The sequence below is a fragment of the Drosophila sulfurigaster genome, chromosome 3 (assembly GCF_023558435.1).
Source record: "Drosophila sulfurigaster albostrigata strain 15112-1811.04 chromosome 3, ASM2355843v2, whole genome shotgun sequence".
Lineage (NCBI taxonomy): Eukaryota > Metazoa > Arthropoda > Insecta > Diptera > Drosophilidae > Drosophila > Drosophila sulfurigaster.
In genome coordinates this window covers 54,978,125-54,993,317 of record NC_084883.1, presented here as the reverse complement: position 1 = coordinate 54,993,317, position 15,193 = coordinate 54,978,125, and the positions used below count along the sequence as shown (strand labels likewise).

Genomic DNA, 15,193 nt, shown 5'->3' with positions numbered 1-15,193 from the left:
CACTAATTGCTGCCACCGTGCAGACAACAACAACAACACACACAACACTTTTGGCGACCGTCAACAAGTTATCGAATTTGGCATTGATTGGAATTGCTTTTGACTGGCGGACCTAAAACACAAACACACACACATACAGAGAGAGGGACAATGAATTTAATTAACTTGTTGTTGTGTGCAATTAAAACGTCATTAAGTTATTATCGACTGGCATTATGAGAGGTTTGTTGTGATCGCTTATTGTTGTTTGCCAAAATGCAATGCGCCCTTGACATAACCCGATATTGTTTTTCTTTTTTTTTGTTGTTTTCCTTTTTCGCACACGTTCGAGGGGTAAAAGGCAAAGGCAAAGTCAAAGAGTCAGAAAAGCAACCCCGGGTATAAAACACACACACACGACACAAACGTCGCGCCTTTGTCTGTTGTCTCTGTTGTTGCCATTTCAAATTGCCAATTATCGATGAATTTGCAAAAATGCAAACAGACAACGACAACGACAACGAGATACAACAAAAAAGGGGGCGCGGCTGTTGGCAGCTTAAGCTGTTCACTCATCGAGTGAATCGAGTTGCCCAGGTCCTGCCCAGAACTTCTCTCTCTCTCTCTCTCTCTCTCGCACCACTCTGTCTCTTTTTGGGATGGGCACACAGGAGAAGGGTTAGGCACAAACCTCGTCCTTGTCATCGTCCTGCGTTTTGTGTGCTGACTGCTAGAATTATGCAAATCAAATGGCACATATCGATGTCAGTTGCAATATTATTGCTGCAATTCAGCATTTTGCAGCAATTCGAAGCAATTGCAGTTGGCAGGAGCTGCTAACAGGACTTGGGCGTTGCCTGGCTCCAGGATAATCCCTTCAAAGGCCACACACACGAAACTAAATTGATTCCCTCAACTCAACTCAACTGAACTGAACTGCACAGTAGGCGAAACCTTAGAAATTGCGCAATTTCACTTATTTTAAAGGCTTTTAGTAAATAATCTCAATTCAACTTTGCGAGTTACAATTCAACTTTCAACTGAATTCATAATTTAAGCATTTCAATTGTAAATTCTAGCTGACTAAGAACAAATGATAAAGCAGTTATTATTAAATAAAACTGCTGCATTTATGTAGTTGCTTTAGTTAGAAATGACTTTTTCAATTATTTTAATTGAATTGAATTAACTATTATCTAATAGTTAATTCGAATTATGCTTACTAAGTAGCTTAATTGATTCCGTTAACTTATAGTAAGCTTCTGGTAAACTCTTTCGCATTCTGACAAATTATATATTAAGTTTAGCAACTTGAAAGATATCATAACAAAATTAAATGATTCGATTAAAGTTTAATAGTTAAATCGACATATATTCATCAATTGAGTATCTGAATGATACTCATACAGTTACTATGGCTTCTGATTAACTTCTGGGGAATTCTTGTTTATTCTCACACAGTATTTGTTAGTCAGAAATGTATATATTTAAAAGACATCCACATAAATGAAATGAATCCATGATAGTTTAATAGTTTTATTGAATTATATTTATCTATTAAATGAATCATTCTCAATTAGTTATTATGACTTCTGGCAAAGTTCGTGTCATCTCATGAACATTCTTCCTGGAGATATTATGACTTGTGTTAAACTTTTAGCACACTCCTTTGCATTCTGACAAAATACTTATTAGTCAGAAATGCAACTAAAATATATCTACAAAACTGAAATGACTTCATAATAATCTAATAGTTAATTACAAAGATATATTTATCAATTGAGTAGCTTAATGACTCTCCTAGATTTTTTGTGACCGTTACATTCATTGGAAATTATTAATTGAAATCCGAGCTAAAAGGCAGCTGCGAGTTGTGTTTTGCTTCTAGAGTCTTGAGTCTTGAGTCTTGAGTCTTTGCGCCCTTTCGATATGGCCACACCCTTTTTATTTTTGAGACGCGACTCGCCTTCATTTGGGCTTCTCAAGCATATATTTACATATGACTGCGCCTGTCAGAAACTTTTAAGAAAACACCGAAAAACGAATGGACAAAAAATATAAGCGATATATAAAAAAAGGTTTTGCTTTTTAATAGAGAAACCTAAGCAAACACGTGAGAGGGATAGAGATGGCAAGTAGAAAAAAAGAGTTGTTGGATGACTGCGATTTCCTTTAGAAATCGATGCACAGAAAATGGGAAAAAGAAATGAAAATAAATGTTCGAAATTAATTCAGCAGTAAATACAATTTACAAGCAGGCAGGCAACTTTTACTGCTCCTGCCGCGACGTCTATTTAAAATTCAAATTACAAATCCTTTTTCCCTTCCTTTCATTTCTTTTTTTTTTCGTTGGTCTGCTTTTAATTTTCGAACCCCTTCTAAGCCTCGTTGACTTCATGCGCTCGATCTGAACCCCGACACGATGAAGACGATGACGATGATGATGATGATGATGATGATGATGCTGTGGATGATGTTGATGTCATTGTCCTGTAGAGCGACTGGCGTATCTGATAGATACAACACAAAAAAAGAAGAAGAGAGTTTTGTGCGTGAGAAAATTGTCAGCATATTGATTCGATGATTATCAACAGTTATGCGCATATTTAATTGCTGAGCTGCTGCTCTCAAACATTTATTTCCATTTGCATTAAGTTGAAGTGCAAATATGCTAACGGCCGCAGAATGCTGACAAATATTTGCACAGCACCCGAAAACTGATTGACAATCGGAATAGGAATCGGAGATGGAAACATTCGAGACTATTTTAGCTGCAACTTTGTTACTCTCGCTTCACTTACAGCTGCCTCATTTACATGCCACAACAGCAGCAGCAACGACAACGGCAGCTGACCCTTGTCCTCTAAGGGGATGGGGTCGGGGTCGGGGTCAATGCTGCTGATTAGCCCAAAATAGAGGCGTAATTAGGCGACAGAGAAAGAGAGAAAAAGGTCGACAACAGGCGGTGCGGTGCGGTGCGTCGCACAAAAGGATCAAATGGTTTTTATAGCCGCGTTCTCCGCTATCTAATTTTACCTTGCCGCCTTTTATATGCCGTTTTCCTCTATTCTCGACGACCCGCTGTGCATTTGGCAGCGTTCGGAGTCTTGTTTTGCATGTGGAGGGCATTTGTTGACGCCATCGTTGAACGTTGAATGTTGTGCGTTGTGCGTTGTACGTTGTACGTTGATGAATGCCACGCCACGTATGCTAACTACAACGCACTTGCTCCCAAAAGTCAAAAGCTAGAAACACAGAAACAGAAACAGAAACCGAAAACCGAGAAAACCAAAAGCAAAGCAAACAAAAACCCTAGCTAAAATTCCACCAGCCAAAAGTTGGTGTTGCATGTGGCATGTTGGCTCTTTGGCTGCGGCATTAATCAGTTGACGGACCTGGCATGGGACTCTCCTTGTTGTCTGGCGGCTGCCAAACTATGCGCCATGCCACATGAGCAGAGCTCTATGCCAGCCAGCCAGTCAGCCAGCCATCTATCTCTCTGTCGTTGCTGCCTTATTATTCCACTGTAATTAATAAAGATTAAGCGTTGTGACACAGCCAGCAACAGCAACAGCAGCAGACGAGTGCAAGCCGCAAGGCAACCAAAAACCAAAAAAGGGGAGCACAGAACACATTCGAGTCTAAGCAGTAACAGACAAGGAGCAGTCAAGTTTTTCGCCTTTTGCTGCTTCTGCTGCAGTTCGGGTTAAATGTTTGAAACATTTTTAGTTGCCCTGTAATTTTAGTTGTTGTTGTTCTTGTCTTTGTCTTTGGCTGAGGCAGATGATTATGCACTTGACAGTTTCAATATTTAAAGCGTAACAAGCAGCACGAAACAAGAGAAAAGCCAAAAGATTAATGAAGCAATGTTCCTAGAACACAACACAACAGAACAGACAACAAAAGATGCACACTAACACCTTCTATATCTATCTATATATGTAAATCTTGTATATATTTTTATCTTGGCGCATTTTCAAGTTTACAATTTTGTTGAAAACTTTATCTGGCAACTGCATGATTAATAAGTGCTGCAAAGATACAAAAAGTATCTTCTTCTCTTAAGTCTAATTTATACTCACGTTAAACAGCAAATTTGTAACTTAAATTCTTCGCAGATCTATAAAATTTCATATGTATATTGAATATATAACATAGTTTTGCGTATAGTTTTTATTTTCAAAAGACTGTGATAATGTTTTCTTGCAACAGCTTGACAAAAAGGAACTTTCCTTCTAACTAAAGCATTCTTTAATCTTCAAATCTTTAACTTCGTACATCTATAAAATTTGATACGCATATATATTAGAGTATATACTTTTGTGAATACATTTTTATCTATTTTCTTGACAAAAGGTATCTTTTTGTTCGTCTAAGTTGAACTTTCTTTTAACTGCAGCTGTAAATCATTTCAAGGGGCAAATCTTTAACTTAATATCTATGCTCAGCTCTATAAAACGACGTTATATAGCTGGCATAAATCGTGCATATGCCTAATTCCTGTTATAATAACATAAGCGATCGTATTGCAACGTTTTGCATAAAACTCGATACTCAAAAGCACAGAGCACAACTCAGAGACAACTCACGCGCCCATAACATATGATCGTAAACATAAACAAAGATTAATGCATTCATATATCACTCAATATGAGACGAAATGAACCATTAAAAAAGGAAAAAAAAACACAAGAACGAAGACGCAAACTCTGCGAGAACTTTAACGAGTGCGATCTAAAAACAAATATAAAATTTTGCCTTAATAACTGCGAGAAAGAAACTTGTGAAAAATTCAAATTGGGTCACAAAGTGCAGCAAACTGCGAGTGTGTGTGTGTGTGTATCTATGAGATGAAATTGAGGCGTCGTCTTCTGCTTTGTCGCCTTGGGGTCGCCGCTGCGTCCCTCGCTCGAATGTTGGTGTACTTATAGTTAATTGCACTGGTAATTAATAATGTTATTTATTAGACACAACACACATAGAGAATGGAGAGGGAGACGTCGAGATACAAATGCTTTTATAGAACCACGATGACCTCACCCAAATGTGCGCGACTCGTGCCCATCTTTGAGATACATTCTGTTGTTGTTGCTGTGCTCTGTTATGTGTGTCATTAAGTAAATTAAGTAAATAAACATATGCCAGCCAGCCAGGCAGCCAGTCAGCCACTGAGCTGAAGCTATGACCATAATTAATTGCCAGTCAGCCGGTGGCACAACAGTCGAGTTACCCCCAGCAAAGCTGCCACTGCAACCAGACGGCAGCTGCCCCGCTCCTCTCCTCTCCACACACCACTCTCCTCTCTGCACTGCTCTGTGTTCGTCGCCTTCTCATCTGCAGGCAAAGCGCGTTAGTTTTTGCGCCCTTTAAGCAGGCGCAAAATGGCCCAGAACTGAAGCCACAAAGCGAGTTCCTTTGCTGTTGGCTTGGCCATGCGCATTTCAACGCCTTCATTTGCATGCGTTTTATGGCTTAATAGCAACACGGACGCAAAACCAGCCGAAAGGGAGCAACACGAAATAAGAGAAAGGCCGCTGCTTATCTGGCCAACATTTTTGGCCAATAGATTTCTGATAAGCAGCCAAAAACAACGAGGAGAAGAAGCAGGCTAAGCATTTGCATTTCATTGACGCCCCAGCAAAAGATAAAAAGCCAAAAAGGGTCTCAAACTTGTTGTTGTTATTGTATTTTATTTTTTCTTTTTTTTGGTTAGCCCTTGAGCCGACAAAATGTAGAAAGTTTTTTTTTTTCTTCTTTGTTCGTTGTTTTTCTTCTTCAGCTTCTTTTTTTTCTTTTGGTTTTTGGCAGCTTCCATGTAATTGTGTGAAGAGCTCAAGTTGATGTTGACGTTGTTGCGGCTGCCTCCTTTGGGCCACGTTTGGGCACTTAACTTACGCATATTGCGGCACCTCATCACAGATCTGGCCACTGGCAATGAACGTGAATATTTCAACTGGCAACTGACAATGGGCAACTCACAACTGGCAACTGGAACTGACCGGTCCGGCAAATTGAGACACAACTCGACAGAAGCGCGGCAACCAAAAGCGTTTAATTTACTTTTATTGTACTAGCACGATTTATTGAAATTGTTTATCGATTGTGTTGTTGCTGCTGCTGTTGTCGCTTTTGTCGGGCTCTGAAGTGCGAGTCATACACTTGATAAAATATGGATACCCTCGAATACGTGTATAGAAAAGTTGAATGTGCCGATAATGGTGATATGCATGATAAAAATATAGAATACACTAAATGCGTTTATTAGTTCTATATGAAGTCTAAAAAGTAAAAAGGCTACAGCCAAGTGTGCTCGACTTTGAAATACTCGCTTCACATTTTAAGTAAAAGCAAAACAGTAAATATACCAAATACCATACAATAAAAATACTAAAATATACCGAAGTCCATATTTGGTATATCGTTGAAGCGCTACACATTCTTAAAATATACCGAATAATATACCGCAGAAATACTAAAATATACCAAATATTGTACAATAAAATACTAAAATATACCAAAGACCATGAAGTACTACACATTTTGAATTCTTAAAATATACCGAATAATATACCGCATAAATACTAAAATATACCGAATGTCATTCTTAGTATATCGAAATATGCAATAAAGCTCAAAATATACTAGATTGTCATCTAAAACAACTTCCTTCTGCCTGTTAGATACATTTCCTGCTGTCATATAGTCATATTAATGAGTATCTTTTAGTCTCAACCGTCTATGCACGTCAACTTTATGACTGTGTTGTCTACAGTCGAGGCTTTCAATTTTGTCATTTCGCCGGAAAGTGCGCGTATTTCGATTTTGAAATGGCATAAGACAGCTCTCAAGTTGAGTCTTCGACAAAAAACAAAAGATACAAAAAACATCACCGAGAATGAATGGAGGAGATCTTGGGCGATGAGTATGGGATGGGATATGTCGATAATAATACTTATTTATGATTATATATTGTGGCAATTTATTGGCATATTTATAGTTCGAATCGCTGTAAAAATTAATGTATTTTGAATACGATTTTTATGTGCTCGTTATATATTTTCGGGGGAATATTGTTTTGTGTGTGCTTGTGATTTGTTAACCTGATTTCGAGTGAACCTGATTTTTGATTTCAAATATTTAGATTTAAGATTTCCGTTGTGATATCCTCATTGAGAGTGTGTGCGTTAAGCTGCAAAGTGTGCGCTTCTGTGTGTATGTGTGTGTGTTGCATTCGAATTATATTAATCGATTCCATTATCATTCTGAATATGCTAACCTTTAGTTTGTGATTTTTATGGCTGCGGTGGCATTTGAGCAACTCACTTCCAATTATGCAAATGCATGCCAATTGATGATACGTTTTCTCGATTTCAAGCATTATATATGTTAGTAGTATATACTATATATGGCGCCCCCTCTCTGGCACTTGCCAAGTGTCTGGCAAGTGTTGCGGTGCATTGCCATTTAGTCAAACACGTCAGCGCATTTGTCAGCCAAATGTCGACGCTCGGTGCTCGGCGCTCGTGCCGCATGAAAACTGCATTCGTATCAATAACAGAAATATTACCAATAGATACAAAATGTATCTGCAAGATCTCGATACTCAAAAGATACTATTGCATTCTCTCTTGGTAATCTGAACTATTTAGCCAAACATATTTGCATATTTATAACTATCGATTCAGTCTCTCTGTCCGGTTTATGTTAATTGCATCGAGCTATGAAATTAATACTTTTTATCGCTTGCTCAATCGCCGCGAACTTGTAGCTCACATGTTAGCTGTAAATTAAGTTGACAACTTGGCGCTGCCGCTGACACGACGGTCCAAAGCCAGTTGGCCTAAAGCCGTTAGCCGCTAGCCGTTAGCCGATAGTCGTTAAAGCCGTTGAGCCATTCGTTTAGCTGCTCAGCTACACAATTGAAATTAGATTGTTGCACTGATAAATCAGTTAGTCAACTCAACTCGGCTCAACTCAAATCGAGCGATAGCCATTAGCATAACAGTCTGATCTATCTCTCTCTCTGTCTCTTTGTTTAACTTGACCCCAACGAAATGAAAAGTTTGTGAAGTAAAAACATAAAACTCTTAAAAGCTCAAGTACTTGGCCATATCGACAGTGGCTTCTGTCTGTCTTTTGACAGCCAGTCAAAACTGTGTGTGTGTGTGTGAGTGTGTGTGTTGTCTGCCTGTCGCTTGGGTCTTGGGTACACTTTGCTACGCAAATAGTAGCCGCTATTTAAACGGGCCAAAAGCAACTGCCATTAGCCATCAGGCATCAGCCATCAGCCATCAGCCATCAGCCATGGGCCATGTTTGCCTACGCTTCACTAGCCTCTTGCCACTGGTTCGACTCCGATTGCTGTCTTCACTATTATTTAGCAAATATTTAGAATATTTAAGCAGCAATCGTTGGCCCTTCCCTTGGCCAACTTGCCAACTGGCAACTGGCAACTGGCAACTGCCAACTTTACCAACTGCTAACTACCAACTTTAAGCAAGTTGGCCACTTGACTCCACTTGGCTACCGCGCACGCGGTTGTGCAAACAAATCATGTGAATGCGGAGAATCGAACTGAAGAACTACACATCGCACTTCTCCCATTCTCTGCGACTCTTTAAATTATTGTTTAAATATTTAAGAGTGCGCGCTTTTGTTCAAATTGACTGCCAACTGCAGGTGTGCAGGCCTCTTGGCCATAAAACTTTCTATAAATATGCCGGACAAGCCTGTAAGCCACCTGCTGTTGCCATTTCGCAGCTACTCCACTGCAACAGCCATGGCCTTTAACCTCACATTGAGAGACTCTGAGACTGAGACTCTGAGACTGCAAGTTTTTTGGTATCTGCATCTGCATATTGGCCAGACGACGTTGTTAACAAGCTTGTTAATAAATTACCAACAAAATGGCCATAAAAAGTGCCAGGCATAAATCAATTCCGCCTCCTTCTTCAACTCGCTCTGCCACCTACGTCTCCATCCTGTCTCTCTCTCTCTCTTTTTCTCTCTTATTTGACTCAGCTGGCAACAGTCTTCAGTCTTCAGTCTGGGCTATGCATAAATAAATAAATAATAGCAAGTGTGGACACAAAACAGACAACGGACAAACACAGATGAAACTTATAATGTGCCATCATCATTGAAATTGATAGAGCAAAAAACGAAAATTATGCTATGGCAACAAATATCGAAACTAAATAAATTCAAATTAATCAAATCGTTGAAGTGACCGAAGCAGCGGGAAAATACTTCATTAAAATGCGCGACATGCATAAATCAATTCAATTAGTTGGCATTATGGTAGTCTTTATCTGCGTCGTTATCTTTATACTCTTTTTTTTCTCTCGATTGCTGTTGTTTTTGCCTTCTTCTTTCAATTTGGCAAGGTTTAAAGTTGAACAGAAGCAAAACTTGCCACAGCTTAACAACAGTGGCGCACAACAGCGCAATCATCAATCAAATGATAACAGTCTTAAAGGTCAATCAATGTGAGCTAAGGTCAAATGCTTAAAAATAAACCATCGAATATAATTGTAGTTGCGCTAATCGTTGCAAATTCAACACCAGCCATAATTGTAGTATCTGCATTGATTGATTGCAAATCTCTCAAAAATAACCATATAATTGTGGGATTACTTTTAAATAATTTTGTTTTATGAATGTAATTGGATTTTATTTGGCAGCGCTAAAGATATTTATGGGAAATTAAATGAAGTCATAAATTGCGAATCGGTGAATGAAACTCTATATGTTCAAGAGAGATATCTTGTATTTTTAAAAGAATTGTTAATATTGAAAAGAGTCCTCAACAAATAAAAATCTTTAGTTTGAATTTGAAAATGTGAAATACTTTTTGAATAAAAGCAAAATAGTGCAGTATTGATTTAAAAATACACTAAATTAATATACAGCAAAAGTACTAGAAATTATATGAAATAAATATACCGCAAAATACTGAAAATATATCGAGGACTCTTTGAGGTATATAGATACATTACTAAAATACCATAGTGTATGCCACTGTACTGTGAAAATATACCATAATTAGTCTTTTGGTATATTTTTAGTATGTTTGCTGATTTTATTTGAGTACTTTTGATACAACTATTTTGAAATGCTGATTTACGCCTCACTGTGTAAATAATACTGAAATTAATATACCGTAAAATACTGAAAATATATCGAAGACTATTTGAGGTATATTGATACATTACTAATATACCATAGTGTATGCCACTGTATTGTGAAAATATACCATAAATAGTCTTTCGGTATATTTTTAGTATGTTTGCGGTTCTTATTTGAGTACTTTTTATTGAAATGCTGATTTATGCCTCATTGTGTAAATAATACTGGGCATATTGTATTATATATGGTTTTGTGTTTTATTTAACAACATCAAAAGAGTCACAGTTTGTGGAAAGTGGAGTGCAGTTCAGTGTCCGTTGATGTTTGTTGTTGATGTGGAATATTGTTTGCTTTGGGTTGGGTTTGGGTTGAGTTGAGTTGAGTTGAGTTGAGTTTGGCTGCTGCATACGAAATGCAAATGCCATTTGCAGAATTTAACAAGCCGCAAGGCAGGCACATCGTTATATTGCTCACTCGGCTCAATTTTATGGCCCTGCTCATTTCGTGTCATAAAAAAACATTTTCAACACATTTTTTTCTTTAACGACAAGTGACTATAAAAGTGCTCGGAAAGAGCAACAACATTGAAGGCAACAATAATGAAAACTTACCCAGCATTTGCAGCTTGTGGCCCAAAGGCGTTGGCGTTGTTTTTTTTTCGTGTATGCGCTGGCGACTGCAATAAACGAGAAGAAAGAGAGAGAGAGAGAGGTGAAGTGAGTAAATGAGATAGAGAAAGGCGCACAATGTACAAATTATAATAATGATACATGTGAGCAGAGTATGTGTGTGAGTATATGTCAAAGCCATTTGTATAGTATTTTAGTTTGCTGTTTTAAATTAGCCAAAATTACGTTAAATTTATAAAGTCGAAAGCAAACACATACACACATAAATGAATAGAGTAAAAAACAGACGCCATGTCATGTCAGATCATTAAGAAAATATGGTCAAAAATGTTTCAATTAAAAAACCAAACTAGACGAAGGCATTAAAAACACAAACACACACACATACTCGCCAACAAACACACACAAACACTCACATTTATTCGTGAATGAAAACTGATTGTAGGCGGACAAGTTTGCCATAAATTGTGTAGGCTACTTTACTGTCAAGTCATTAACAGCAACAACAACATCAACAATATCAACGGCAAGTGAATCATTAACAACAAAAGGCAAAGCCAAGAAAAAAAAGCGAAAAAGATTTTGTTTTTCTTTGCCTAGTGTTTGCATAGTTAAAGTGTTTAAATATAAAATTGCCAGCGTTGCCTTCTAATTCTAATCATTTCCATTTTCTAAAACATTTTTGTGGATAAGAATTAGATTATCTATGTTATCTTGAATTTAATAACACTTTTTACTAAAACCTTTCTGAATGTCAAATTACATTTTGAATATTGTTTTACTATGTGTTAACATATTTTAATTCTTTTCCACACTTTTCTGAAACAAATATTAGTTGAGTTTTTTCATATGTTTCAAATGATTTCTCTGTCTTAATTTACACCTTTTCTTAACAACAAAATGTGCTGTGAATTTGCTTAATTTGTATAACTACATTTAGAATATTGTTGTACATTCAAATCTTTTTCTGTTGCCATATAAATTTATAATCCACTCGCATTTGAAGTTCCCATTTAAATCTATGTTTCAGTTGCAGTTTTGTACTTTTTGTGCTTTTTGTGAGTGACACGTGCCTTGACAACAGTTTATGCAAATCATTTGATGGTCTATAACATTTTGTAGCGCATTTGAATTAAAAAGTGGTTTTTATAACTTTTAGCTTAGTCATAAAATAAAAATGGCAAACAAAAACGACAGAAAAAGAGAAAAAAGAGAACAACAATAACGGCTTAGTTTGTGCGCGCCTTTTGGGTGGCTTCCTTTTTTATGGCCCACTGCAATAAACTGCTTGCGGATTTGTCTGATGTGGGCTAGTCAATATGTCAGCCAGTCAGTTTGGTCTTCAATCTGTCAAACGACTTTGGTGTTGGACAATTTTATGCATTGGCCACAGGCCGCAACAAAACGCGTTGGCCCAGCCAATGATTTGGGTAGTAAAAATGCGAAATTTGAATACGGCATTCGCTGTGGTTAAAAACGCCTTCGAAACGCGCAACTAACGTGGCTAATTGCAGCAGTATTCGTATACAAAATGAAAACTAATATAGCTATTTCGTTTTATTTTGAACACAAAGTGCAGGCAAGGAAAAAAAATGTCAATTGATTTACGTGCTGCTTTGTGAAATGCGTGAAAAACGCGTCGAATCGTTGGATGTTTGCTCAACGAGCTAATTAGTTGGTTAGATTTCAAAAGAATTCCGCTTAGTGCCGACTATTTAGTTGTTCTATTTTTAAAATGTTTATGGATTAAAACTAGCATTTAAATACAGTTTTTTTTTTCTGTAGTGCTTTCTTCTCACGCGTCTTAGACAAAAGTCTCAGAATTCAGTTTCTACAAATCATCTTCGATGGCAAGCTAAATGTGGCTATTGTATTTAGTGTTGTTCTTCTAAGTGTTGCTGTTGTTATTGTTTTGTGCACGTCATGGCCCAATGGCTTGTGTCAAGGCACAGACACCCACAATGATGTCGATGTGGATGTCGAAGTCGATGTCGGCACACTATAATGGAAAAATAAATCTTCAGCATGCAGCAACAACAATAACACTAACACTAACACTACCAGCAACAACAACAACAACGAAACAAAAAGTTAAAAGCCATGTAGCTAACAAAGTTTTGAAAAGGCGTTAGATTCGTTGCGGACTCGCGAGTCGCGCGTCTCGCGCGCGTTTTTCAGTTGCGCACATCAAAGCGTCAAAAGCCGCTAAACAAAATGCCCACACTTGGCAACACACACACACACACACACATGTATGTGTGTGTACACACAACAAATGCCTAATTGTCTTGGCGGCACTCGTAAAACCTACAAAATTATTACGGCTGCAAAGAAAGACGAAAAAAATAACACACACAAAATAACAAAAAAAAAGACAGACGAAAAAAAAAAACGCGCCACTTCACATGTTTGAGATCGTTTGGATCGGGTTCGCAACACCAGCTGAGGAGAGGTGGTGAGAAGGGGCAAGGGGAACGGGAGCGGGGCGACAAAAGTGCCAAAGGGTAAACTAATGACAGTTTAATTTACTCCCATTGCGATGAAGTGTAACGACTCTCAAAACTCAATTAGAGGCCTCGGCCAAAAACGCGGCCTTTTGTTCAGTTTCTGTTTCAGTTTCAGGTAGCTGCTTTTGACTTTTGCGTTGGCCAAACGCGACTCTAATGTATCCGAATGTGTGCTGCAGGTGCAACATGTGTCTACAGAATGCATAATTTCAAGGCTTTATGAGCCGTGTACTCCAAAATGCTGGTCGAGCGGAGCCTTTTCGCTAGCCATCTCAATTAATTCGCCTAGTTTATGTTTATTGGTCATATTTACTGTGCCATAAGTTGGGATAAAGTCGCGACCAACCAGCGCTTACACTGCGTACTACATAATGAACTTGAGCGCAGTGCGTATCTCATAGATACAAAACTGCATTTGGTTGCCTCCTCCTCCTCCTCCTCCTCCTACATCGACATCGTCGTCGTCGTATCTCGTCGCTGGTTGGGAATTTATGTTATTAGCCTCGTAATTTTGAACAATATTATTGCATTTATGTTTTCGTAGGCGATGCGCCTAATGAGTTTTTCAGTTCGTCTCCTTTGTGGCAACGAAATTTATGCATTGCCATTGTTTATAAGCTCTGTCTTATAGGTGGGCGGTGTTGCCCCTTTTAGCATTTAGCAGTTAGCTGCTTGTGGCCATTAAATGTGTTTAGGGTTTTCAACATTTTTATAGCCCAAAACAAAAACATGTTGTTATTGCCATTGTTATTGTCGTTGCAACAACAACAACAACAACTACGACAGCAACTTGCAACGCCCAAGCGTCTTCCCACAGAGATCTGAACTGTGTGGGCGTACTTGGCTGGTAAAAGGATCCGCAAACTGAGACATCAGCTAATTGGCCAACTTGTTTAGAGTTTGTTTTGCACTTGCAACTTTAAGAGCTGCTCTCTGACCTTTGGCAACTAGATCAGCTCTCACCTCTCTCTTTCTACCTGCCTCTCAGTGTGGCACTTTCAACGCGAGTCAACCACAATGCAACACCTATCCATCAACTCTGCTGTCATGCTCCAATTTTGAATGCTTTTCAGTGGCTGCTTAGCTGCCTGGCTGGTGTTGCACTTCCTTTCACATTGCACGCCACGTCACAAGACAATGCGACGCTCTGTCGTGGCAAGTAAATTCAATTAGAGAGAAGAAAAAAAAAGCAGAAGAAGAGAAACACGGAGTCAGACAGACAGCGAGACAAAAGGCATTCTAACTAAATAGCATTCACCTGTCCAGCAGAATAACTTGGCAGTGACTGGAAAGAGAGAGAGAGGCAGCTATAGAGAGAGAGAGGGAGACGGACGCTTACAGCTGTCAATTTGTTGGCGCCAAACGAGAATATTTTCGAGTCAAAGATCCATGGCCATCCATTAAATGCCTACCGTCAAATCATAATTCATTTTTTCTCTCGTTTTTTGTTGTTGTTGTTGTTGTACATATTTGGTTGGTATTCTTGCTTTGCTCACTGCTGCTTTATCTTCGTGCTTCGTCTGTGTACTCATCTGCTATTAGGCACGGCCACTCCTAGGCACGCAGACCCATAAACCAGACGGACGGACAGACGGACGGACGGATGGATAGACAGCCTGGCAGTGAGATAGGCAGATGTGGGCACAGCTAGGGCTCAGTTCAAGTCTCAGTCTCAGGTCCAATCTATGCAGCCAGTTTGCACCTTGCGCAACGACCAGCAACAACAACAACAACGACAAACGATCCTCACTTATTCGGTTGCATCGCCCGCGGCGCAAGGAAGGTTCATTGATACTTTGTTGCAACGGCAACGGCAACGGCAGCAACAGCAGCTCAGGTGCTCAATCAAAGGCAATTAATGGGTAATCGGAATTTTATAAAGAGCCTCAGGCAGCTACAAAGTTGAACTAAAAGATGCAGATGCGGCCCTTTGCTCTTTTTTGTTGTTGT

General features: G+C 38.7%; 1 protein-coding gene across 7 annotated transcripts in view; it reads right to left on the bottom strand.

Annotated features, from left to right (window-relative positions):
* The window catches only part of LOC133843220 (uncharacterized), a 54,502-nt gene that overhangs the window by 25,589 nt on the left and 13,720 nt on the right, over positions 1–15,193 (bottom strand). For 6 of the 7 annotated variants that reach the window (XR_009894485.1, XR_009894483.1, XR_009894484.1 and 3 more), the window contains one exon: positions 10,719–10,783. Coding sequence is in view for 4 of the 7 variants with exons in the window: in XM_062276660.1 (XP_062132644.1) it covers positions 10,719–10,783 (65 nt within the window). In the remaining 3 variants the exon portion in view is untranslated. Of the gene's footprint in view, positions 1–1,308; positions 2,490–10,718; positions 10,784–15,193 lie in introns of those variants that run through there. The other variant, XM_062276664.1, reaches the window with a different exon arrangement.